General features: G+C 38.5%; 1 protein-coding gene across 2 annotated transcripts in view; it reads left to right on the plus strand.

The window, feature by feature from the left end:
• Positions 1–27,912, plus strand: part of SPAG6 (sperm associated antigen 6) — a 74,975-nt gene that overhangs the window by 38,005 nt on the left and 9,058 nt on the right. Inside the window, exons 7-10 of one of the 2 annotated variants that reach the window (XM_019933169.3) lie at positions 1,353–1,505; positions 12,021–12,212; positions 18,894–19,010; positions 20,932–21,077. In XM_019933169.3, coding sequence (XP_019788728.1) covers positions 1,353–1,505; positions 12,021–12,212; positions 18,894–19,010; positions 20,932–21,077 — 608 coding nt within the window. The remainder of the gene's footprint in view (positions 1–1,352; positions 1,506–12,020; positions 12,213–18,893; positions 19,011–20,931; positions 21,078–27,912) is intronic. The other variant, XM_019933170.3, reaches the window with a different exon arrangement.

The raw sequence follows: 27,912 nt of genomic DNA on the forward strand, positions 1-27,912 counted from the left end.
AAAACCCAACAGTATGCAGTTAGTTTTAGTTTTTAAGTAAAACATCAGTTTGTTCACAGGGCTCAGGGACAGTGTCACATGTTGTGAGGGGTTCTCGTCCTCAGCACTGTTGACATTTTGGACCAGGTCATTCTTCGTTGTGAGGGGCCGTCCTGTACACTGTAGGGTGGATGTTTAGCAGCATCCCTGGCCTCTGCCCGCTGGATGCCAGTAGCGCCCCTCCCCCAAGTTGTGACGATCAAAAATGTCCCCACATATTACTAAATGTTTACTAGGGGACAAGAGTGCCCCCACTTGAGAACCACTGGGTTATATCAATGGAGTTTGAGTCTGAAATCTCAGGTTTTAATCATTTTCTGCTTTCCATTTCTAGATTGTAGGGACCGTGGACCTTTGTTGTCCTGTCACTCTAGGTCAGCTGGGCGTAGTGAGAGATGGTGCCCCTCCAGGTTGGGAGAGACCATCAGGCCCCCTGACCTGGCGTAACTGCTCTAACAGCTGCTCTTGCACGGTGGTTCCTGCTCTGAGGTGTGAGGTGGGAAAGGAATAGAGACGAAGCGAACCTGGGTAGATTCTGAAGTTATGTCTTTTTCTGTGTATATTTTCACTAATCAATTTCATTTCACTAAACTTTTAAGTCCTTATTCTTTTTTTTTTTAAATTATTTATTTATTGGGATGCACCAGGCCTTAGTGGCAGCACACAGGATCTTCGTTGTGGCGTGGGGGATCTTTAGTTGCGGCACATGGGATCTAGTTCCCTGACCAGGGATTGAACCCAGGCCCCCTGCATTGGGAGCTCGGAGTCTTAGCCACTGGACCACCAGGGAAGTCCCAAGTCCTCATTCTTTATTTCACCCAACATCTTTATCTGGTTGAGATTGTTCAAGACTGGAGTGCAGTCAGCTAGAGATCATTGCTGGCAAAGGAAGGATAATGGGGCTAGACTATTTCAAGTCTGATCTCACCTTTCAGCATTCAGTGATTAATCCAATTCTTACTCACACCTTGTGATAGGGGGTTTCAGCAGTTAGCTAGTTATGAACTAGCCCTAGACTTAGTGTTTAGGTGAGGAGTTTTGACATCCATTATGATAAGGATAGAGTCGTGCAAGAAAAATTGAACCACAGAGAGGGTCCTCACAGTGAGCATATTCTGTACATTAGAAATAGCAGGACTGTTACCCTTGTACACTTCTTTGATAAAAATAATAATTTCACTAAATGACATTTCAGATTTTACCAGACGTTTTTTAGGTCCTAAATTTTAAAATTTGGCAATGCTAAAGTAATATTTAAAGATCATCTTACACTTTAGGGCCATGGTTATCTAGCTCTCCTTCTTTTCTCTTAGCTTTCTCAGCTGATAGTGAACACGGGGGGAGTTGCTGCCGTGATCGATTGCATTGGGTCCTGCAAAGGAAACATAAAGCTGCCGGGCATCATGATGCTTGGCTACGTGGCAGCTCATTCTGAGAACCTGGCAATGGCAGTCATCATTTCCAAGGTTTGTTCTTGCTTCCTTTTCCTCTGGGTATTGCAGTGAGATACTCTAAGACAGAACCACAGATTAATACTATCCCACAGAGTGTAAAATATAGCTGACCAGAGTCAAAGAACTACCAGCTTTCTTCAAGGCTTATTAGTAAGTTTCCCAAAGCAGTGCTTGAAGTAAAGTTTACTTGGCAGGAAGTTTAAAGTTTTACTCAGTGTTTAATATCAATAAAATGTCAACACCTCTGAGTGTTAGTATCACCTATATCTAAATACCATGTATTTGTATCTTGAAGGATTGGCTTTACAAATATGTAAAGCATACTTTGATTAAAGACAGCTATCATAAATGACATGCCCAGTGGTCATTTTGATTATTCCGTACATTCTCCCACTTCCTGCCATTTGGGCAGGATATGACAATGGATGGCTCTCTCTCCTTCAGCTTCCATGAGCTAATTTATCTTCTTGGACATGGGCAATTCAGAGCACATGTTGGATAGCATGTTTCTGACATGCTGTTTCCTTGCTCTAGGGATTTGGCCTTATCTCAATTTACGGCTTGGAATTAACCCACCAGATCACGTAGCCCTGGCTCATAGTAGGTGATCAAAAAATATTTGTTGAATGAATAAATATTGATCTCCTGAAGCATGCTTCAAAGGCTGCGTGCTCCCAGTGTCTCCGGCAACCCTCTAGGATGTGGGTTTCTTATCAGCATGGAAAATCTGTTGCTGTATGTTAAACAGAAGTGTGGATTTTTTTTTTTAATCCTTTGCTAATCCTCAGAATAAAAATGAACCTCAGATCTTTATTTTCTACCTATTCCTTGATAATTCTTTACTTCACTCCCTTTTTATCTCTAGCTTTTCCTTTTGTTCTTCTATTACCAAAGACTCTGATAGTGACTAGAGCAGTAGTGCTGCTTTCTGAAGGGTCACCATGGGGATGCGATCAGGATTCTTGATTCTCGGTTCTTTTGTGGATAGTCAGAAAGCCTACTGTAGGAAGGATGAGGAAGGAAGCAGCAATTGCTTTTGCTTCCTGTGTTTCTTCCCCAGACTAACCAGGAGGTGCTCCCTGCCTTTGTTCTGGGGCTGCTTCTGGCCTCTCCCATCTGGTTTGTCTTCCATTTAACTGAAGATCAAGGTGGGGGCACCAGCAGTTTGAGGCAGACCACGCAACACTGCCTCATCCTTTCCCGTTCCGTGTAGTACTCTCAGGACTGAGAACACCTCCAGTCTAAATAATACTTTCTAATGTTCAAAGCACATTCAGCGCTCCTTGTCTCATTTGCCGTTCAAAACAACTGAGGCCAGTAAGTCAGAGTGCTGGGCATGGGGTAAAGGGGGCTGGCTGTCTTCTTTTCCTCCTGCTTCTTCAGTCTTCGTATGTCTCAGAAGTATGGACTTTCTGGAGAGTTACCTCATTCTGAAGATAGAAAGATTCTGACCTTTTTTTTTTTTTGTATGGGCAGACACATTTTTAGTCATAAAAAGGAAGTCAAAGAAATATGGCAGATCTCTTCTTTAAGAAATTGGTCTTAAAAACCTAATTTAAAGGTGGAGGGAAAAAAAGTATATATGATCATTTGGCCTTTGCTGCGGTAGCATGACCCATGTGATAGTGGCTTTTGTGGTGCTAAATTTTAGGTGATAATTCTTCTAGTCTCAAGTTAGTTAGAAAATTATGCCTATACAGAATGAATTATAATTTGATTTGGTTATTTGACTCTTCCTTGGGTATATAAACTGTGATGCATTTGAGGCCCTTTAGTTAACTCTGTTTTGATTATTTAGATAAAACTGAAGTTTGAAGTGCAAGATATAAGCATATGCCATCTGTGTAACAAAAGTACTCATCCTCCTTTGACATTCAATCATGTTAAAATGGGCAAAACTATCATTTAAATGTTGACAAAAATTAATGGAAATTTACTATTTCAGAAAAGGTTTTAGTGACTATATTTTACCTAAAATTTACTTCAATAGGATTCTTGCTCATATTATTCATTTGATTTTGGATCTATAGTAGGTATTTTGTTCTCAGATCTGTTATACTTGGTGAAAAGTCAATTTTTAAAAGGATTCTAAATTAACTTTTTTAACAAGGGAAAGCAAAAGGTTTTATTTTTTTAACATCTTCATTGGAGTATAATTGCTTTACAGTGGTATGTTTCTGCTTTATAACAAAGTGAATCAGCTATACATATACATGTATCCCCATATCTCCTCCCTCTTGCGTCTCCCTCCCACCCTCCCTATCCCACCCCTCTAGGTGGTCACAAAGCACTGAGCTGATCTCCCTGTGCTATGCGGCTGCTTCCCACTAGCTATTTTACATTTGGTAGTATATGTAAGTCCATGCCAATCTCTCACTTCGTCCCAGCTTACCCTTCCCCCTCCCCATGTCCTCAAGTCCATTCTCTACGTCTGCGTCTTTATTCCTGTCCTGCCCTTAGGTTCATCAGAACCATTTCTTTTTTTTTTTTTAGATTCCATATGTATGTGTTAGCATACAGTATTTGTTTTTCTCTTTCTGACTTGCTTCACTCTGTATGACAAACTCTCGGTCCATCCACCTCACTACAAATAACTCAATTTTGTTTCTTTTTATGGCTGAGTAATATTCCATTGTATATATGTGCCACATCTTCTTTATCCATTCATCTGTTGATGGACACTTAGGTTGCTTCCATGTCCTGGCTGTTGTAAATAGAGCTGCAATGAACATTGTGGTACATGACTCTTTTTTTTTTTTTTTTTAGTGGTACGCAGGCCTCTCACTGTTGTGGCCTCTCCCATTGCGGAGCACAGGCTCCAGACATGCAGGCTCAGTGGCCATGGCTCACAGGCCTAGCCGCTCCGCAGCATGTGGGATCTTCCCAGACCGGGGCACGAACCTGTGTCCCCTGCACCCCTCAACCACTGCGCCACCAGGGAAGCCCCATGACTCTTTGAATTATGGTTTTCTCAGGGTATATGCCCAGTAGTGGGATTGCTGGGTCATATGGTAATTCTATTTTTAGTTTTTTAAGGAACCTCCACACTGTTCTCCATAGTGGCTGTATCAATTTACATTCCCACCAACAGTGCAGTAGGGTTCCCTTTTCTCCACACCCTCTCCAGCATTTATTGTTTGTACATATTTTGATGATGGCCATTCTGACTGGTGTGAGGTGATACCTCATTGTAGTTTTGATTTGCATTTCTCTAATGATTAGTGATGTTGAGCATCTTTTCATGTGTTTGTTGGCAGTCTGTATATATTCTTTGGAGAAATGTCTATTTAGGTCTTCTGCCCATTTTTGGATTGGGTTGTTTGTTTTTTGATATTGAGCTGCATGAGCTGCTTGTAAATTCTGGAGATTAATCCTTTGTCAGTTGCTTCATTTGCAAATATTTTCTCCCATTCTGAGGGTTGTCTTTTGGTCTTGTTTATGGTTTCCTTTGCTGTGCAAAAGCTTTGAAGTTTCATTAGGTCCCATTTGTTTATTTTTGTTTTCATTTCCATTTCTCTAGGAGGTGAGTCAAAAAGGATCTTGCTGTGATTTATGTTATAGAGTGTTCCGCCTGTGTTTTCCTCTAAGAGTTTTATAGTGTCTGGCCTTATATTTAGGTCTTTAATCCATTTTGAGTTGATTTTTATGTATGGTGTTAGGGAGTGCTCTAATTTCATTCTTTTACATGTAGCTGTCCAGTTTTCCCAGCACCACTTATTGAAGAGGCTGTCTTTTCTCCATTGTATATTCTTGCCTCCTTTATAAAAAATAAGGTGACCATATGTGCATGGGTTTATCTCTGGGCTTTCTATCCTGTTCCATTGATCTATATTTCTGTTTTTGTGCCAGTACCATACTGTCTTGATTACTGTAGCTTTGTAGTTTAGTCAAGTCCAGCAGCCTGATTCCTCCAGCTCCATTTTTCTTTCTCAAGATTGCTTTGGCTATTCGGGGTCTTTTGTGTTTCCATACAAATTGTGAAATTTTTTGTTCTAGTTCTGTGAAAAATGCCATTGATAGTTTGATAGAGATTGCATTGCACCTGTAGATTGCTTTGGGTAGTATAGTCATTTTCACAATGTTGATTCTTCCAATCCAGGAACATGGTTTATCTCTCCATCTGTTTTGTATCATCTTTAATTTCTTTCATCAGTGTCTTATAGTTTTCTGCATACAGGTCTTTTGTCTTCTTAGGTAGGTTTATTCCTAGGTATTTTCTTCTTTTTGTTGCAGTGGTAAATGGGAGTGTTTCCCTAATTTCTTTCAGATTTTTCATCATTAGTGTATAGGAATGCAAGAGAGTTCTGTGCATTAATATTGTATGCTGCTACTTTGCCAAGTTTGCTGATTAGCTCTAGTAGTTTTCTGGTAGAGTCTTTAGGATTCCTATGTATAGTATCATGTCATCTGCAAACAGTGGCAGTTTTACTTCTTTTCCGATTTGTATTCCTTTTATTTCTTTTTCTTCTCTGGTTGCTGTGGGTAAAACTTCCAAAACTGTGTTGAATAATAGTGGTGAGAGTGGGCAACCTTGTCTTGTTACCGATCTTAGTGGAAATGGTTTCAGTTTTTCACCATTGAGAATGATGTTGGTGGTGGGTTTGTCATATATGGCCTTTATTATGTTGAGGTAAGTTCCCTCTGTGCCTACTTTCTGGAGGGTTTTTATTATAAATGGGTGTTGAATTTTGTCGAAAGCTTTTTCTGCATCTATTGAGATGATCATGTGGTTTTTATCCTTCAGTTTGTTAATGTGGCATTATCACATTGTTTGATTTGCATATATTGAACAATCCTTCTATTTGATCATGGTGAACGAACGTTTTAATGTGCTGTTGGATTCTGTTTGCTAGTATTTTGTTGGATTTTTGCATCTATGTTCATCAGTGATATTGGCCTGTAGTTTTCTTTGTGACATCTTTGTCTGGTTTTGGTATCAGGGTGATAGTGGCCTCGTAGAATGAGTTTGGGAGTGTTCCTCCCTCTGCTATATTTTGGATGAGTTTGAGAAGGATAGGTGTTAACTCTTCTCAAAGTGTTTGATAGAATTCTCCTGTGAAGCCATCTGGTCCTGGGCTTTCGTTTGTTGGAAGATTTTTAATCACAGTTTCAATTTCAGTGCTTGTGATTGGTCTGTTTATATTTTGTATTTCTTCCTGGTTCAGTCTCGGGAGGTTGTGCTTTTCTAAGAATTTGTCCATTTCTTCCAGGTTGTCCATTTTATTGGCATAGAGTTGCTTGTAGTAATCTCTCATGATCCTTTGTATTTCTGCAGTGTCAGTTGTTACTTCTCCTTTTTCTTTTCTAATTCTATTGATTTGAGTCTCCTCCCTTTTTTTCTTGATGAGTCTGGTTAATGGCTTATCAATTTTGTTTATCTTCTCAAAGAACCAGCTTTTAGTTTTATTGATCTTTGCTATCGTTTCCTTCATTGCTTTTTCATTTATTTCTGCTCTGATCTTTATGATTTCTTTCCTTCTGCTAACTTTGGGGTATTTTTTGTTCTTCTTTCTCTTATTGCTTTAGGTGCAAGGTTAGGTTGTTTATTTGAGACTTTTCTTGTCTCTTGAGGTAGGATTTTATTGCTATAAACTTCCCTCTTAGAACTGCTTTTGCTGCATCCCATAGGTTTTAGGTCATTGTGTTTTCATTGTCATGTGTTTCTAGGTATTTCTTCCTCTTTGATTTCTTCAGTGATCTCTTGGTTATTTAGTAGTGTATTGTTTAGCCTCCATGTGTTTGTCTTTTTTACAGACTTTTTCCTGTAATTGATATCTAGTTTCATAGCATTGTGGTCAGAAGAGATAGTTGATAGAATTTAAATTTTCTTAAATTTACCAAGGCTTGACTTGTGACCCAAGGTACGATCTATCCTGAAGAATGTTCCATGAGCCCTTGAGAAGAAAGTGTATTCTCTTTTTTTGGGATGGAATGTCCTATAAATATTTTTCCATCTTGTTTAATGTATCATTTAAAGCTTGTGTTTCCTTATTTATTTTCATTTTGGATGATCTGTCCATTGGTGAAAGTGAGGTGTTAAAGTCCCCTACTATGATTGTGTTACTGTCGATTTCCCCATTTATGGCTGTTAGCATTTGCCGTATGTATTGAGGTGCTCCTATGTTGGGTGCTTAAATATTTACAATTGTTATATCTTCTTCTTGGATTGGTCCTTTGAGCATTATGTAGTGTCCTCCTTTGTCGCTTGTAGTAGTCTTTATTTTAAAGTCTATTTTGTCTGATATGAGAATTGCTACTCCAGCTTTCTTTTCATTTCCATTTGCATGGAATATCTTTTTCCATCCCCTCACTTTCAGTCTGTATGTGTCCCTAGGTCTGAAGTGGGTCTGTTGTAGACAGCACATATACGGGTCTTGTTTTTGTATCCATTCAGGCAGTCTGTGTCTTTTGGTTGGAGCATTTAATCCATTTACATTTCAGGTAATTATTGATATGTATGTTCCTATGACCATTTTCTTAATTGTTTTGGGTTTGTTATTGTAGGTCTTTTCCTTCTCTTGGCTTTCCTGCCTAGAGAAGTTCCTTTAGCCTTTGTTGTAAAGCTGGTTTGGTGGTGCTGAGTTCTCTTAGCTTTTGCTTGTCTGTAAAGATTTTAATTTCTCTGTCGAATCTGAATGCGATCCTTGCTGGGTAGAGTAATCTTGGTTGTAGGTTTTTTCCTTTCATCACTTTAAATATATCCTGCCACTCCCTTCTGGCTTCTAGAGTTTCTGCTAGAAATCAGCCGTTAACCTTATGGGAGTTCCCTTGTATGTTATTTGTCATTTTTCCTTTGCTGCTTTCAATAATTTTTCTTTGTCTTTAATTTTTGCCAATTTGATTACTATGTGTCTTGGCGTGTTTCTCCTTGGATTTATCCTGTATGGGACTCTCTGTGCTTCCTGGGCTTGATTGACTATTTCCTTTCCCATATTAGGGAAGTTTTCAACTATAATCTCTTCAAATATTTTCTCAGTCCCTTTTTTTTTTTTTTTTTTTTGCGGTACACGGGCCTCTCACTGTTGTGGCCTCTCCCGTTGCAGAGCACAGGCTCCGGACGCACAGGCTCAGCGGCCATGGCTCACAGGCCGAGCCGCTCCGCGGCATGTGGGATCCTCCCAGACTCGGGCACGAACCCGTGTCCCCTGCATTGGCAGACGCACTCTCAACCACTGCGCCAGCAGGGAAGCCCTCAGTCCCTTTCTTTTTCTCTTCTTCTGGGACCCCTATAATTTAAATATTTGTGCATTTACTTTTGTCCCAGAGGTCTCTGAGACTGTCCTCAATTCTTTTCATTCTTTTTTCTTTATTCTGCTCTGCAGTAGTTATTTCCACTATTTTCTCTTCCAGGTCACTTACCTGTTCTTCTGCCTCAGTTTTTCGGCTATTGATTCCTTCTAGAGAATTTTTAATTTCATTTATTGTGTTGTTCATCATTGTTTGTTTGCTCTTTAGTTCTTCTAGGTCCTTGTTAAATATTTCTTGCATTTTGTCTATTCTATTTCCAAGATTTTGGATCATCTTTACTATCATTATTCTGAATTCTTTTTCAGGTAGATTGCCTATTTCCTCTTCATTTGTTTGGTCTGGTGGGTTTTTACCTTGCTCCTTCATCTGCTGTGTGTTTCTCTGTCTTCTCACTTGGCTTAACTTACTGTGTTTGGGGTCTCCTTTTCACAGCCTGCAGGTTCGTAGTTCCCATTGTTTTTGGTGTCTGCCCCCAGTGGCTGAAGTTGGTTCAGTGGGCTGTGTAGGCTTCCTGGTGGAGGGGACTAGTGGCTGTGCTCTGGTGGATGAGGCTGGATCTTGTCTTTCTGGTGGGCAGGACCATGTCTGGTGGTGTGTTTTGTGGCGTCTGTGACCTTATTATGATTTTAGGTAGGCTCTCTGCTAATGGGTGGGGTTGTGTTCCTGTCTTGCTAGTTGTTTGGCATAGGGTATCCAGCACTGTAGCTTGCTGGTCATTGAGTGGGGCTGGGTCTTATCGTTGAGATGGAGATCTCTGGGAGACCTTTCACCGTTTGATATTATGTGGAGCTGGGAGGTCTCTGGTGGACTGGTGTCCTGAACTCAGCTTTCCCACCTCAGAGGCACAGGCCTGACACCCGGCTGGAGGACCAAGACCCTGTCAGCCACACAGCTCAGAAGAAAAGGGAGAAAAAAAGAAAGAAAGGAAGGAAGGGAGGGAGGGAGGGAGAGAATAAAATAAAGTTATTACAATAAAAAATAATTATTAAAAATAAAAAAATTGGGCTTCCCTGGTGGCTCAGTGGTTGAGAGTCCGCCTGCTGATGCAGGGGACACACGTTCATGCCCCGGTCCGGGAGGATCCCACATGCCGCGGAGCGACTAGGCCCGTGAGCCATGGCTGCTGAGCCTGTGCAGCCGGAGCCTATGATCCACAATGGGAGAGGCCACAACAGTGAGCAGCCCGTGTACTGCAAAAAAAATAATAAAAATTAAAAAGTAATTTAAAAAAAGAAAGAAGAGAGCAACCAAAGCAAAAAACAAATCCACCAATGATAACAAGCGCTAAAAACTATGCTTAAAAACAAACAAAAACGGACAGACAGAACCCTAGGACAAATGGTAAATACAAAGCTATACAAACGAAATCACACAAAGAAGCACACACATACACACTCACAAAAAGAGAAGAAGGAAAAAAATATATATATCATTGCTCCCAAAGTCCACCTCCTCAGTTTGGGATGATTCGTTGTCTATTCAGGTGTTCCACAGATGCAGGGAACATTAAGTTGACTGTGGAGATTTAATTCGCTGCTCCTGAGGCTGCTGGGAGAGATTTCCCTTTCTCTTCTTTGTTCGCACAGCTCCTGGGGTTCAGCTTTGGATTTGGACCCGTCTCTGCGTGTAGTTTGCCTGAGGGCATCTGTTCTTCGCTCAGACAGGACGGGGTTAAAGGAGCAGCTGATTCGGGGACTCTGGCTCACTCAGGCCGGGGGGAGGGAGGGGTACAGATGCGGGGTGAGCCTGCGGCGGCAGAGGCCAGCGTGACGTTGCACCAGCCTGAGGCGCGCTGTGCGTTCTCCCAGGGAAGTTGTCCCTGGATCACGGGACCCTGGCGGTGGTGGGCTGCACAGGCTCCCGGGAGAGGAGGTGTGGACAGTGACCTGTGCTCGCACACAGGCTTCTTGGTGGCGGCAGCAGCAGCCTTAGCATCTCATACCTGTCTCTGGGGTCTGCGCTGGTAGCCGCGGTTCGCGCCCATCTCTGGAGCTCGTTTAGGTGTTGCTCTGAATTCCCTCTCGTCGCGCACCCTGAAACAATGGTCTCTTGCCTCTTCATCAGCTCCAGACTTTTTCCCGGACTCCCTCCCGTCTAGCTGTGGCGCACTAGCCCCTTCAGGTTGCGTTTACGCAGCCAACCCCAGTCCTCTCCCTGCGCTCCGACCTCCGAAGCCCGAGCCTCAGCTCCCAGCCCCGCCCGCCCCGGCGGGTGAGCAGACAAGCCTCTCGGGCTGGTGAGTGCTGGTCGGCACCAATCCTCTGTGCAGGAATCTCTCCGCTTTTACTTCCTCACCCCTGTTGCTGTGCTCTCCTCCGCAGCTCCGAAGCTTCCCCCCTCCGCCACCCGCAGTCTCCGCCGGCGAAGGGGCTTCCTAGTGTGTGGAAACCTTTCCTCCTTCACAGCTCCCTCCCACTGGTGCAGGTCCCGTCCCTATTCTTTTGTCTCTGTTTTTCCTTTTTTCTTTTGCCCTACCCAGGTATGTGGGGAGTTTCTTGCCTTTTGGGAAGTCTGATATCTTCTGCCAGCGTTCAGTAGATGTTATGTAGGGGTTATTCCACATGTAGATGCATTTCTGATGTTTTTGTGGGGAGGAAGGTGATCTCCGCATCTTACTCTTCTGCCATCTTGAAGGTCTCCTTCTTCAACCAAAATGCTGCTGCATTGACTTTTTAAAGTCACACAGGCAGATGTCTGGGGTGGTTGGTGATCCGTGATGTTGATAGCAAAGAAAGGATGTGTGTTCTAAGTGGTGACACCGAGGAGTCCAGCTCCCTGATCAGATCTGGAAATCCTTTGCCCCGGGGGCAACCTCGGAGACCGTCCTGCGCCCCCCCGCCACTTCCCCGGACTCTGGGGCACCACCTGCAGCTGAGTCACCAGCCCGGCTGCGTCTGGGATGTGTGCGCCGGCCCCAGCCGGCCTCCCCTCAAGCAAAAGGTTTTAAAATCCTACGCATTTTTAATTTGTCACGGGGGAATCTGGTTTTGCCTAAATACTGGTCTGTGGCATCTGTTTTTTGGTTAAATGCCTCTGTTTGGGGAGTAAACGCTAGTGGAGTTATTTAGTTTAGTTGGATTGTTACAGATAATTAAGGTAAATTAGTTCTAGTCATTTTATTGACTTGAAAAATGACAGCCCCTGTGAAGTGCTCATTTATTGAACCGTTTAAGAAAAGGATCAAGACCAAAATGATTCCTTCTAACGTTTGAGAGACAGGGAAGACTCTTTAATCCTGCTCTGGATTCATAACTCTTGCTCTTTTGATCAACGCTGCAGGGTGTGCCCCAGCTGTCAGTCTGCTTGTCGGAAGAGCCAGAAGATCATATTAAGGCTGCTGCTGCCTGGGCCTTGGGACAGATTGGGAGGCACACTCCGGAGCATGCCCGGGCTGTCGCGGTCACAAACACTTTGCCCGTCCTGCTTTCTTTGTACATGTCGACCGAAAGTTCTGAGGATCTTCAAATGAAAGTAAGTGCTTAATTCTTGACTGTTTTAATGAGGCTTTGTTAGATTTTGACTCATTCTTTAAAATGTGTAAATTAAAATGTTTTAATTTTCATCATGGACAATATCGCTTTTCTGAGTCAAGAAATAAATTTATCAGAAGAAGTGAGGTGACTCTTTGAAAATGAGTTACCCTTGTCTCTAAAAATCAGTGATATATTTTAATGAAAGTTGTCTGTAGGTACAAAGTTGTTTGTAAAATGAATGTCTGGTTGTTGCCTTCTACATTTCTATTGACTTTTCTTATGAAATAGGTTATTGAATAATAGGATTTTGGAGATGGAATTGGCCAGAGAGTACTTTAGTCCATTTTACATTAAAAAATTGAGTCTAAAGAAATTTAAGCTGCTTTCCCAAGGTATTCCTGAAGCATGAGCTACCTCTCCTAACTCCAAGTCTGCCTGATCTTTTAATTATGTCTTATATTTGTTCCTTAAAGGAAAAATGACTGTAAGATTCACTAAATTAAACATTTTTACATCATGCATTTAAAAAAAAATTAAGATTTCTAAAAAAAATGTTAGTAGCTACTGAAATGATTCATAAAACATGAATATAAAGTAGGATGGGTTTGTAAAATAATTTTAGAATTTCAAAGAAAGAACAATGCTTCCCAGCATACTGCCTATTAGGAAAACATGTAACTTTTGGAAAGCAGCTTTCAGAATTGACTTGGGTTGAGAGAAGTACACAGAAAAGACAATCAAAATAACAGTAAATTAAATTACTTTTAAATTTTAATTAAAACACTGAAGTAACAAATAGGAAAACACATTTGCTGGAACAACTTTAGGTGCTCTAACAAGGCAGGAAGTCTGCTTGAACTTACAGTTGAGAGACTCTGAAAGCGATGTCGTGAGTCATTTATTTGGTTTATAAATTTTATAGAAGTGAGTTTATGTTGATTTGGTTATGTTTACATGTTTTTTCTCTACAGATTCATTGGGGGAAGTTGATTTCTAAGATTAACGCTTTTCCCGTTTTTATAAGACTTTCTAGATCAAAGCAATGATTTAATAGATTTAGGGCTTTTCCCTTACTTGTCTCCAATGTTGACTCCATTCCTTGGCAATGCTTGGTAGAGAGTAAGATTGACAATGTGCTAAGGTCTTTTCCTGTTTAACAATTGTGTGATTCTTTGACTTTCTGGTGAGAAACCACAACTCCATTTCCAGTTTTGAGTTGTCCAAGTACATCTGATTTACATACATATACTTTTATTTTATTTTATTTTATTTTTAAATGTATTTATTTTATTTTTGGCTGCGTTGGGTCTTCATTGCTGTGCGCAGGCTTTCTCTAGTTGTGGTGAGCAGGGGCTACTCTTCATTGCGGTGGGTGGGCTTCTCACTATGGTGGCTTCTCTTTGTTGTGGAGCGTGGGCTCTAGGTGCACGGGCTTCAGTAGTTGTGGCATGAGGGCTCAATAGTTGTGGCTCATGGGCTCTAGAGCACAGGCTCAGTACTTGTGGCCCATGGGCTTAGTTGCTCCGCAGCATGTGGGATCTTCCTGGACCAGGGCTCGAACCCGTGTCCCCTGCATTGGCAGGCAGATTCTTAACCACTGCGCCACCATGGAAGCCCTACATATAATTTTAACCTATGTATGTAGTTCTCTTTTTGTGGCATATTTCTTTAACCCATTATCATAATTGTCTTTCTTCCTCCCTCTTCCCTCTCCTCTTCCCCACTTCCTCCTCTTCCCTCCTCCCTCCTCCTCACTTCTCATCCTTCCCACCCTTACCTCTAGTAATCCAGGGAAATAAAAGATTACATCAGCTAGAGCATGAATAATTAATAGTGGAGTCAGTAGTAATTATAGTTTGAGAAACCCTTGCAAATAGTCTCTGAGGGAGCACTATATACTATTTACATGCTACCAAGTTTATATAACTTGGTTTTTAATGAGTTATTATGATATTATGTTGTATAAATATCACCAGAGTAAAATAAGTTTGATAACTTTACTTTTTGAAGTCAGATAATTTTTATCTTGTATTAGTTTAATAAAGGTGGTTTTATTAAAACATTTAGGTTTACTAATAGAAGATTCCTTTTGCCCTTATTTAATATAATATTTACTTTCAGGAAATACAGTGGGTATTAAATTAAAAGTGATTTATCAATCTTTATCCTGTCAACAATCTTTCCAAGGCTTTAAATCCATCCAGATATTTTCTTATTGTAGGGACTTAATCATTCCTTTTCTTTTCTTCCCCAAGGTCTCTTGGATTCTATCAGTTGTTGTTTTAAAGGCTTTAGAGTGAAAGTCCAAATCTGTTTGATGTGACACTATCTCAGTAGGGAAAATGTATCCAAGAGCTTTAGGAACTGTCTAATCGTGTTTCTCATTTGTTACTCTGTAGCAGCTTTCAAATTATAAGGCCATGTTGAAGTTCATTTTGTCCCAAAGGCATGTCAGCTTCTGTAAGCATTCTCTAATTGGTTCTGATCCATGAGAGAGAGCCAAGGAGCAGCCCCTTGGAATTTCTTGCACATTTTCACATAACCTTACTGTCTATACACCTATGTAATTTCAAATACCTTATAAAAACTGAAAAGAATATATATCTTTTATATAATCAGCTTACCTACATATATTTTGATAATATTCAGCCAACTACACTTGTTTTGATTCAGAGGTATCCTATCGAAATGTATCATCTTAATTTGGCATTTGGATGGTTATAAAACTATTCAAATAGTTATAAAACTATTTCTAAGATAATTATTTGATTTAATTATTGTATTCTTATTGTCTTGGTTGTTCCCCTTTATTTTTAGCAGCTTTATTGAAATATAACTCATATACCATATAATTTACCCATTTAAACTATACAATTCAATGGTTTTAGTATCTTCACAGGTGCAAACATCACCACAGTCTAATTTTAGAACATTTTCATTCTCCCATTAGCAGTCACTCCACATCCTTCCTGTTTAGCCCCAGGCAACCATTAATTTACTATCTGTCTTTGGGGATTTGCCTCTTCTGGACAGTTCATTTAAATGAAACCATACAATATATGTGGCCTTTTGTGCCTGGCTTCTCTCACTTAAAGTTTCAAGGTTCATCCATGTCATAGCATATATCAATATTTTGTTCCTTTTAATTGCCAAATAATATTCCATTGTATTGATATATACCACATTTTATTTTTCTGTTCACTGCTTAGACATTGGGTTGTTTCTACTCTTTGACTATTATAAATAATGCTGCTATGAACATTATTATGCAAGTTTTGTGTGGACGTATGTTTCCATTTCTCTTGGGTATGTACCTAGGAATGGAACTTGCTAGGTCATATGATAACTCTTTTTGACATTTTGAGGAACTGCCAAACTCTTTTCCAATGTGACTGTACCAGTTTACATTCCCACCAGCAATGTATGAGGGTTCTAATTTTTCCACATCTTTGCCATCACTTGTTATCGTCTTTGTTTTTTATTATAGCCATCCTAGTGGGTGTGAATTGGTATCACATTCTGGTTTCGATTTGCATGTCCTTGACGGCTAATGATGCTGAAAATCTTTTCATGTGCTTATTGGCCATTTGTATATCGTCTTTGGAGAAATGTCTAATCAGACCCTTTGCCCATTTTTAAATTGGGCTATTTATCTTTTTATTATTGAGTTGTAAGGGTTCTTTATATATTTCTGGATACAAATCCTTATCAGATGTATGATTTACAAATATTTTCTCCCATTCTGTGGATTGTCTTATCACTTTGTTGATGGTATTGTTTAGAGCACATTTAAAAAGGAAGTTTTAACGAAGTTCAGTGTATTTTTCTTCTTTTGCTGCTTGTGCTTTTGGAGCTGTATCTGAGAAGACTTTGCCTAACACAAGGTCATGAAGATTTACTCCTATGTGCCCCCCTCATTTAAATAACTATAGCTCTTTGGGTCAGAATGCTTTCAGAATAAAATTAACTTTTGAATAAGAAACATTTTTCATTTTAAGCAGTTTTCATTAGAGATCATTCATTAAGGAAAGCAACAGTGAATAATTTTTTGTTACTCCTTTCATTTTCTGTGAAAAACAAGTGAAGTGGCACCAAGTGTTTGCCTAGAATTGACAGTTGTATTTTGTTAATTACTACGCTTATGTGTGTTGTTGAGATAAAAAAAAAATAGTATTGCTAGTCACTTACTGTGGTTTTTACAATAGCTTTGATCAGTGTGGCTGAAGTCAGTTTTTAGAAATATCAGAAAAATTAGTGAATGTAGAACTGTAGATGCTATGCTAGTTCATAGGAAAACCAGGCTCAAACTCAAGTTGCCCTAAGTAGATAGCCCATGACCCCTTCCCTCACATCATCATGTATTATATATGTCTAAGGATAAGCACTAGCTACTAAATGCTCTGACATTTAGCAAAATTCATAGTCTCTCATTCATTATTTCAAAGTAACACCTTACTTGATTTCCTGAATTAGGTAAATAAAAGGGTTTGTTGACCCCATGTAATTTCTGTACAATTCACAAAATGAAGTTGTAGGAACAATTTTATTTCGTTCACAGCCATAAATAACCAAATATAAGGCACATTTTCTAAAGGCTTATACATTTTAAATCCAAAATATGATGTGATCTTATATGTAGAAAATCCTAAGGAATACACACAGACACACACATACACAAATACTAGAACTAATAAGAGTTCAGCAAAATCACTAGGTATAAAATCAATATAAAAATCAATTGTATTTCCATATCTTAGTAATGAGTAATTCAAATATGAAGTTAAGAAAATAGTTTCATTCACAATAGCATCAAAAAGAATAAAATACTTAGGAATAAATTTAAAAAAAGAAGTGTAAGGGCTTCCCTGGTGGTGCAGTGGTTGGGAGTCCACCTGCTGATGCAGGGGACACGGGTTCGTGCCCTGGTCCGGGAGGATCCCACATGCCGCGGAGCGGCTGGGCCCATGAGCCATGGCCGCTGAGCCTGCGCGTCCGGAGCCTGTGCTCTGCAACGGGAGAGGCCACAACAGTGAGAGGCCCGCGTACTGCAAAAAAAAAAGAAAAAAGAAAAGTATAAGACTTGTACACTGAAAACTATAAAACATTGCTGAAAAAAATTAAAAAAGATCTGAATAAATGAAGAGACATTCCATGTTCACAGATTGGAAGATTCAATATTGTTAAAATGGCAATTCAATATTGTGAAAACCATCTGCATATTCAATACAATTCCTGTCAAAATCCCAGCTGGCTTTTTTCCCCCCAGAAGTTGAGAAGCTGATCCTAAAATTCATATGGAAATGCAAAGGACTCAGACTAGCCAAAACAATCTTGAAAAAGAAAGACTTACACTGCCCAACTTCAAAATTTATTATAAAGCTACAGGAATCAAGATAGTGTGGTACTTGCTTACAGAAAGACATATATATCAATGTAGTAATTGAATTGAAAATCTGAAATAGACCCTTTTATGGTCAGTTGATTTTTCACAAAGGTGCCAAGGCAATTTAATGTTAAAAGGATAGTCTTTTCAGCAAACTGTACTAGGATAATTATTATATCCTCAGACAAAAATATTAATTTGGACCCATGTCTCATACCATATACCAGAATTAACTAAAAATGGATAATAGGTCTAAATATAAGAATTAAGACTATAAAACTCTTAGAAGAAAACATAGAAGTAAATCTTTTTAACCTTGGATTAGGCATTGATTTCTTAGAAGTGACGCTTAAAGCACAAGTAATAAAAGAAAACATTGATAAATTAGGTTTCATCAAAATGAAAAACTTATATGCTTCAGAAGACATCACTGAGAAAATGAAAAGACAAGCTGCAGACTTGGAAAAATTACTTGCAAATCATATATTCAAGCAAGGACTTGTATTCAAAATATATAAAGAGCTCTTACAACTCAATAATAAGAGGACAACCCAACTAAAAAATGGGTAAAAGATCTGAATAGACATTTCACCAACAAATGATCAATCAGCACATGAAAAGATGTTCAACATCATTAGTGATGATAGAAATGCAAATCAAAACCATAATGAGATATTACTTTACAGCCACAAGAATGTAACTATAAACGGGCACGAGGTTTCTTTTGAGATGATGAAAATGTTCTAAAATTAGATTGTGGTGATGGTTGCACAGCTCTGTAAATTTACTAAAAATACATGGATTTTAAAATGAGTGAATTTATGGTATGTAAATTATATCTCAATAATGTTGTTAAAAAAATCTTAAACCCAGAACTTGACAAGTAAACAAAATCTTAATTAACTAATATACTAATATTTCTTTCATGCTGGATAATACAACTGATTATTAATCATGATATACATCCTGATCTAGAAGTTTATAGTCAAAACTCAAGTATATTTCTTGATGAAGGATAGTGAAGCTCAGTGGATTTCTAGTGTCATTAGAGTTCTTGATTAATAAGTTGGCAGTCTATCACCAGCTTGGAACTGTTAGAATTGGAGTAAGGCTGTCTGCATGGTACAGTGGATGTGATCTCCGCTATCCCGCTGGTAGACCTGGTCACCAACAGCAGTTAAGTTCATCACAAGCTCTTCACTTCATTTTCAAATTCCAGGAACACAAGACATGAATTCTTGTCAAGCTTTCATTGATTACTTACTTTGGTATGTATTTTGCTTTGTATTTCAATAGAGTAAAAAAGCCATAAAGAACATCCTACAAAAATGCACCTATTTACCAGCTCTCGAGCCATTTCTGTATGATGCTCCTCCCAATATTCTGAAGTATGTGGTTGGACAGTTCAGTAAGGTAAGACATGCTCTCTTAGCCTAGAAGTGGGGGAAGAAAATTGAAATGGGGTATTAACTTGTTGCTTCTGCTGGGTCAATGTTTTCTTCTGTAAGATGGGGGCAGGGTTTTACTACTTAACTTTCACCTATCATATTGACACGGAAGGTAAAATAGGTTAATAAAATTAACATAAGCTAATAAAATTCACACATAACTAATTCACACTTTCTTCTTCCTCACATTTTCCTCACAGCCTCTGTACTGTCTTTTTTATGTTCTTGGAGAGTAAAGAGTCAACATATAAAAACCTCATAGCGCAGATAATTTATACTGAGAAGTAACTTTTGGTAATTTTCCCAGTGTCTGTTAGTTTCACTCATCTGGGAACACTGCGAAGATCTTATAAAGAAAAGGTAAAAGGTCTCTGAGTCACTGAAATATTTTTTGCAACGTGCATGCACTTTACCGGAGATGCTTTGAGACAGTCACTTGGAGTGTATTGACTTATTCTGTGAACAGTTTTAACAAACGTGGCTGTCATATTTCTTAGACCACTGCAGATTCAAGGTAGTAAGGTAGAAAGGTCAAGCTGCTGGAAGGGGCTCAGCCAGTGGGACTGACTGCTGAAAGCAGAGGCTGAGAGAGAGTGAGTGCGTTCTCACAGCTGTGGATGGCCAGGAGGGGGACCCTGAACTATCAACTGTGTTCAGGAGGTTGGGTTTAAGAAAACAGGGTTGTTGGAATTAGTATCCCACTGTGGCCATGAGCCCAGGCTCTGGAGCTGGGGTGCCTGGATTCCCCATTTACCAGCAGCAATGCCTTTAGCAAGTCTTGACCTCTCTAAACCTTAGTGTGATTACCCATAAATGGGGTTAATAAAAGAACCTATTTATAGGGTCATTGTAAAGGTTAATGAGATGTTATATATAAAGAGTTTAGCTTAGGGCTTCCCTGGTGGCGCAGTGGTTGAGAGTCCACCTGCCGATGCAGGGGACACGGGTTCGTGCCCCGGTCCGGGAAGATCCCACATGCCGCAGAGCGGCTGGGCCCGTGAGCCATGGCCGCTGAGCCTGCGCGTCCGGAGCCTGTGCTCCGCAACGGGAGAGGCCACAACAGTGAGAGGCCCGCGTACCGCAAAAAAAAAAAAAAAAAATTATGTGGCAAGTGCACAGATAGGGGTTTAACAGAATTCCATGAGAGAAGAAAAGTACCCAACTCATCCTGCGAAAAGAGAATAGGGCTATCCCAGAGAAAGTTTCTTAAAGGAAGTGACATCTGAGCTGAGTCTTAAAACATAAGCAAGAATGGGAATTTCCTGATGGTCCTGTTTCCACTGCAGGGGGGACTGGTTCGACCCCTGGTTGGGGAACTAAGATACTGCATGCCACGTGGCGTGGCCAAAAAAAAAAAAAAAAGATAAGCAAGAGTGAGCCAAGTAATGGGGGAGGTGTGTGGAGGGTGGAAGGGTATTCTAGGAAGAGGAAACAGCATAGGCAAAGGCAAGAAATGGTTTGGACACACCCTTTGAGATTATTGAAATAAAATTTAGCATAGAGCTTGGTAGGGAAGGACGCTGGAGAGGTGTTTAGGACCTGAGTCACAGAAGGCCCTCTGTGCCTTGTTAAGGAGCTTGGAGAGACCTTCAGTTTGTATAAGAGAAGAACAGATACTGCTTTACCTTGTATGTATATGAGTGGCTCTCCATTATCTTTGCTCCTGTTCATTGCCTTTATTCCATCTCCACAACATAAAAAGTTAAGAAATTTCTAAAAAGGCTGCATTTTACTTCCAATGATCAGCAAATTTAGGCTCATTATGTTGCAGGTATATTGGACATAAATTCTCTTATGCATTTCCTCAGATATATTATTGCTTTTCAGTAGTAAAAATCCAACTTGGAAAAGAAAAGCTGACATTTTTATGTGCTTCACTTTTCAAGGTGCTGCCGCATGATAGCAAAGCTCGACGACTTTTTGTAACAAGTGGTGGACTTAAAAGGATTCAAGAGATAAAAGCAGAACCTGGATCTCTCCTTCAAGAATACATCAACAGTATTAACAACTGTTACCCAGAAGAAATAGTAAGGTGGGAAAAATGGACTTTGAGAAGGTCAAAGTTATAATGTAGTTTTTCAGTTCTCAAACCTAGATTTTATATCTACTGTGTCAAAATGTGGACTTTGAAATAGCACATAAGACCAGTGTATACTTCTACTTCTCTCTTGATCTCTTTTATCCCTCAAATTAAATTATGTTCTGAGTGACACATACATTTCCACATCAAACTGGAATGCCATTTGAGATATTTCTGTACTAATTTAATACATGCTTTACTAAAGAGTACCCAAATACAGAGTTCAAAGTAAATTAACAATCTTTAATATGAACCTGATTTAGAAAGAGTCTGATTTTCATAGTTCCCTGCATATTATTTCTCTGCCTTAAGCTCCATTCATATTGGTGAGAGTATTACAAATAAGAAAGAGATGTTGCATGGCAAAAAGAAAGTTACTATCTATGTTTGAAAAAATTAAATAAATTATATTTTTTATGAAATGCAGATGCTTCATAATAATGTAGCAGGAAGTTTTTCTCAAGATTAATTTTTTTAATGAGGTTGGTTTCAGGGCATTAAACCTAAACCTCAGTCCCTGTAAGCCTAAAAGAGAACTCTACCACTAAACCCCAAATAAATAAAAACAAAGTTACCAAGTACAGATAGAATTATTAAGCAACTGAATCTTGAAAAATGTCCACAAAACATGCAGAATTAAAGGCTATATTTATCTATATTTTTCTAATACTATGCTCATTTCTTATTTTCTCTTAATATTAGAGATTACAAATTCCAATTTTTAAAATTTGTTATAATTTATATGTTATGTAAACTATTCTTCCTATTTATTTTTCTTCAATTTATTTATTTTTTAAACTTTTTATTTTTTATTGGCATATAGTTGATTAACAGTGTTGTGATAGTTTCAGGTGTACAGCAAAGTGATTCAGTTATACATATACATGTATCTATTCTTCTTCAAATTCTTTTCCCATTTAGGTTGTTACATAATATTAAGCAGAGTTCCCTGTGCTATACAGTAGGTCCTTGTTGGTTATCCATTTTAAATACAGCAGTGTTTACATGTCAGTCACAAACTCCCTAACTATCCCTTCCCCTCACCCTTCCCCCCGGTAACCATAAGTTCATTCTCTAAGTCTGTGAGTCTGTTTCTGTTTTGTAAATAAGTTCATTTGTATCATTTCTTCTTAGATTCCACATATAAGTGATATCATACGATATTTCTCTTTCTCTGTCTGACTTAACTTCACTCAGTATGACAATCTCTAGCTCGGTCCATGTTGCTGCAAATGGCATTATTTCATTCTTTTTAATGGCTGAGTAATCGTCCATTGTATTTATGTACCACATCTTCTTTATCCATTCCTCTGTTGATGGACATTTAGGTTGCTTCCATGTCTTGGCTGTTGTAAACAGTGCTGCAGTGAACACTAGGGTGCATATATCCTTTTGGAGCATGTTTTTCTCTGGATATATGGTCAGGAGTGGGATTGCTGGGTCATATGGTAGTTCTATTTTTAGTTTTTTAAGGAACTTCCAGACTGTTCTCCATAGTGGCTGTACCAATTTACATTCCCACCAATGGTGTAAGAGGGTTCCCTTTTCTCCACACCCTCTACAGCATATATTGTTTGTGGATTTTTTGATGATAGCCACTCTGACTGGTGTGAGGTGATGTCTCATTGTAGTTTTGATTTGCATTTCTCTCATAATTAGTGATGTTGAACATCTTTTCATGTGCTTCTTGGCTATCTGTATGTCATCTCTGGAGAAATGTCTATTTAGGTCTTCCACCCATTTTTTGACTGGGGTTGTTTGTTTTGATGATATTAAGCCACATGAGCTGTTTATAAGTTTTGGAGACTAATCCTTTGTCGGTCACATCATTTGCAAATACTTTCTCCCAATCTGTGGGTTGTCTTTTCATTTTGTTTATGGTTTCCTTTGATGTGCAAAAGCTTTTGAGTTTAATTAGGTCCCACTTGTTTATTTTTGTTTTTATTTCCATTACTCTGGGAGTATTCTTCCTATTTAATATCAGTGGTTTTTAATACATATGGTAACATTGATTTTAAAAGCACGAAAATAATTTTAAGATTGAAATTTGTTTTATATTCACATATACTCTGCCAGTAAATTCTTTCCAGAGGTGTACAAATTCATTCACTTTGGGGAGGTTTATGAGAACTTCTTGACCAAAAGAGTTCCAATAAATTAGCTTTGAAAGTATTAATATATATAAAATACATCAAAGGAGTAGTATATCATAACATGTATATATACTATGTATAATATATAAATAAAATAACATACCAAAAAGGTTGTATAACGTATAAATATGTGTGAACCCACTAAATGAAGGAAATATGAAAACCTTTTATGAAGAAAATAAAGTTAATTTTTGTGCATGGAATGTATGTCCCTTCAGGAAGAATGCTATTTTACATAAGTTTAAAATAACTTTCTATGCAATTTTCTAACATAAACAGAATTATAAAAAAATGGAAGAAGTGAACTAACTGGTCCCCCAAATGGAGTGACCTATTAGAATTGACCAATGGTAAGGTGCTTTCTTGAATAGAAGTCTTCTTTCCACTAATTTCTAGGATTAGTTTACAGGGCACCAGGGGAAATAAAAAACTCTGTCGTGTTAGAATTTGATCTGGTTCTTTGTCAAAATACCATTGTAAAATTTCCACTTCTCATATTCTGGGATCTGGCTAATTATCATGAAGAATTTTGGTTAGCTGGCTAACTTTTTCAAGTTTCTGACATATATTTTTTTAAAGCATTGGGCTCTATAGAACTTAGAGGAGTTTTATAGAAATCTCTGAAAATTTGCCTTCCTATGAAAGCAGACAAATATAATCTCAAAATTGTTTAATTTTTGCTGTCATAATTCTCAAAAATGACTTGGTGACTATTTTAGAATTATTCTTTGTAAGACAGATTATCAGTGGATACATTCTCTCAGCTGTTTTCAGCCTAAACATTTATTTCAGTTGCCTTCTGATTTTAGTAATCTTTAAAAATGTTTAATAAAGGTGGTTGGTATGATGAGAGGGAAGGCGCCCAGGACAAGATGTTAGAAGACATAAGTTCTAATCCCAGGCCACTCCACAGCTGTTGTCTTCTGGATCTCTGCCTAAACCGGGGGGCAAGGCATGCATACAGTCTTCCGTTCAGCCCATTTCTGGTGTGATAACAGGTATTACAGTAACCTAAATTCTACATGGGTCTAGGATGAGTTAACTCCCCTATATTCTTAAAGGCCAGGAAGAAGTAGGGTGATAGCCAGAGGAAAGGCATTTCCAGTTCTTTTTTGGAGGTTCATTTTGGTTCTTTCATGAGGAGTATGGCTAAAAGCTCGGACTTAGGTATCAAACAGATCTAAGTTCCTATCTCAGTCCAAACGACTTGCTAACTGTGACTTTGAAGATATTACTTAACCCTCTTAACCAGTTTTCTCATGTGTAAAATGTGAATAATTACCTACTTCACAGAGTTGCTATTAGGATTAAGTGAGAGGCTATTAGGATTAGCCACAGGGTTCACAGATAGGAAGAATTCAATTCAGTAAATATCTGTTATTGTCCTCAGTGGGCACCCCTCTTCTTGTTCTTTTTTTCTTTTTCTTTTTTTTAAAGTTGAAATACAGTTGATTTACAACGTTGTGTTAGTTTCTGGTGTACAGCAAAGTGATTCATATATATATATATATATTCAGATATATTCATATATTCTTTTTCATATTCTTTTCCATTATGGTTTATTACAGGATATTGAATATAGTTCCCTGTGCTATACAGTAGGACCTTGTTGTTTATCTATTTCATATTTAGTAGTTTGTGTCTGCTAATCTCGAACTCTGAATTTATCCCTTCCCCATCCCCTGCCCCCACTGGTAACCATAAGTTTGTTTTCTATGTCTGTGAGTCTGTTTCTGTTTTGTAAATAAGTTCATTTGTATCATATTTTAGATTCCACATGTAAGTGATATCATATGGTATTTGTCTTTCCCTTTCTGGCTTACTTCACTTAGTATGATAATCTCTAGGTCCATCCATGTTGCTGCAAATGGCATCATTTCATTCTTTTATATGGTTGAGTAGTATTCCATTGTGTGTGTGTGTGTGTGTGTATACACTAAATATTTATCTGTTCATCTGTCAATGGACATTTAGGTTGCTTCCATGTCTTGGCTACTGAAAATAGTGCTTCTATGAATATTGGGGTGTATGTATGTTTTCAGATTATAGTTTTGTCTGGATATATGCCCAGGAGTGTTATTGCTGGATCGTATGGTAGCTCTATTTTTAGGTTTTAAGGAACCTCCATGCTGTTTTCCACAGTGGCTGCACCAATTTACATTCCCATCAACAATGTAGGAGGATTTTTTCTCCACACTCTCTCCAGCATTTGTTATTTGTAGACTTTTTAATGATGGCCATTCTGACCAGTATGAGGTGATATCTCATTGTAGTTTTTATTTGCATTTCTCTAATAATTAGCAATGTTGAACATCTTTTCATGTGCCTGTCGGACATCTGTGTGTCATCTTTGGAGAAATGTCTACTGAGGTGTTATGCCCATTTTTTGATTGGTTTTTTTGTTATTGAGTTATATGAGCTATTTGTATATTTTGGAAATTAAGCCCTTGTTGGTCGCATCGTTTGCAAATATTTTCCCCCAGTCCATAGACTTTTCATTTTGTGTACGGTTTCTTTTGCTTACAGAATCTTATAAGTTTGATTAGGTCCCATTTGTTTATTGTTGCTTTTATTTCTGTTGCCTTGGGAGACTGGCCTTAGAAAACATTGCTACAATTTATGTCAGAAAATGTTTTGCCTATGTTCTCTTCTAGGAGTTTTATGGTGCCATGTCTTATATTTAAGTCTTTGAGCCATTTCCAGTTTATTTTTATGTATGATATGAGGGAGTGTTCTAACTTTATTGATTTACATGTGGCTGTCCAGCTTTCCCAACACCAAGGAAACAGATATTCAGGTACAGGAGGGTCCCAAACAAGATAAACCCAAACATACCTACACTAAGGCATATTATTCTTGTTCTTTTTTCTATCCATGTTAAGTCACATTATTAGCTAGATCAAATTTAACATTATAATAATAATGGAGAAACTTATGTAGCAGCACATGGCCACTTATTTTTTCACTATTTGTTTTGATGATAAATGCATAGCAAGCAAATATTTGTTTCATTTTTGCAAGTATAAAAGACATAAATAAAGATTGTTCTGATTAGATTTAAATTGCTTTTAATTGCTAAGGTAGGGATTCCAAACTTTTTCCTGATGAGAAGCTACTTTTGAATTCCTTAGCGACCAAAGGACAGACAGAAAAAGCAAGAAGAGCTACAATCCTGCAGCCTGTGGAACAAAAATCACATTCACAGAAAAATAGACAAGATGAAAAATCAGAGGGCTATGTACCAGATGAAGGAACAAGATAAAACCCCAGAAAAACAACTAAATGAAGTGGAGATAGGCAATCTTCCAGAAAAAGAATTCAGAATAATGATAGTGAAGATGATCCAGGACCTCGGAAAAAGAACGGAAGCAAAGATCGAGAAGATGCAATAAATGTTTAACAAAGACCTAGAAGAATTACAGAACAAACAAACAGAGATAAACAATACAATAACTGAAATTAAAACTACACTGGAAGGAATCAATAACAGAATAACTGAGGCAGAAGAACGGATAAGTGACCTGGAAGACAGAATGGTGGAATTCACTGCTGTGGAACAGAATAAAGAGAAAAGAATGAAAAGAAATGAGGATAGCCTAAGAAACCTCTGGGACAACATTAAATGCAACAACATTCGCATTATAGGGGTCTCAGAAGGAGAAGAGAGAGAGAAAGACCAGAGAAAATATTTGAAGAGACTATAGTCGAAAATTTCCCTAACATGGGAAAGGAAATAGCCACCCAAGTCCAGGAAGTGCAGAGAGTCCCATACAGGATACACCCAAGGAGAAACACGCCAAGACACATAGTAATCAAATTGGCAAAAATTAAAGACAAAGAAAAATTATTGAAAGCAGCAAAGGAAAAATGACAACATACAAGGGAACTCCCATAAGATTAACGGCTGATTTCTAGCAGAAACTCTACAAGCCAGAAGGGAGTGGCATGATATACTTAAAGTGATGAAAGGGAAGAACCTACAACCAAGATTACTCTACCCAGCAAGGATCTCATTCAGATTCAATGGAGAAATCAAAAGCTTTACAGACAAGCAAAAGCTAAGAGAATTCAGCACCAGCAAACCAGCTCTACAACAAATGCTAAAGGAATTTCTCTAAGTGGAAAACACAAGGGAAGAAAAGGACCTACAAAAACAAACCCAAAACAATTAAGAAAATGGTCATAGGAACATACATATTGATAATTACCCTAAATGTGAATGGATTAAATGCTCCAACCAAAAGACACAGGCTCGCTGAATGGATACAAAAACAAGACCCATATATATGCTGCCTACAAGAGACCCACTTCAGACCTAGGGACACATTCAGACTGAAAGTGAGGGGATGGAAAAAGATATTCCACGCAAACGGAAATCGAAAGAAAGCTGGAGTAGCAATACTCATATCAGATAAAATAGACTTTAAAATAAAGAATGTTATAAGAGACAAAGAAGGACACTACATAGTGATCAAGGGATCAATCTAAGAAGAAGATATAACAATTATAAATATATATGCACGCAACGTAGGAGCACCTCAGTCCATAAGGCAACTGCTAACAGCTCTAAAAGAGGAAGTCAACAGTAACACAATAATAGTGGGGGACTTTAACACCTCACTTTCACCAATGGA

The sequence above is a fragment of the Tursiops truncatus genome, chromosome 2 (genome assembly GCF_011762595.2).
Source record: "Tursiops truncatus isolate mTurTru1 chromosome 2, mTurTru1.mat.Y, whole genome shotgun sequence".
Classification (NCBI taxonomy): domain Eukaryota; kingdom Metazoa; phylum Chordata; class Mammalia; order Artiodactyla; family Delphinidae; genus Tursiops; species Tursiops truncatus.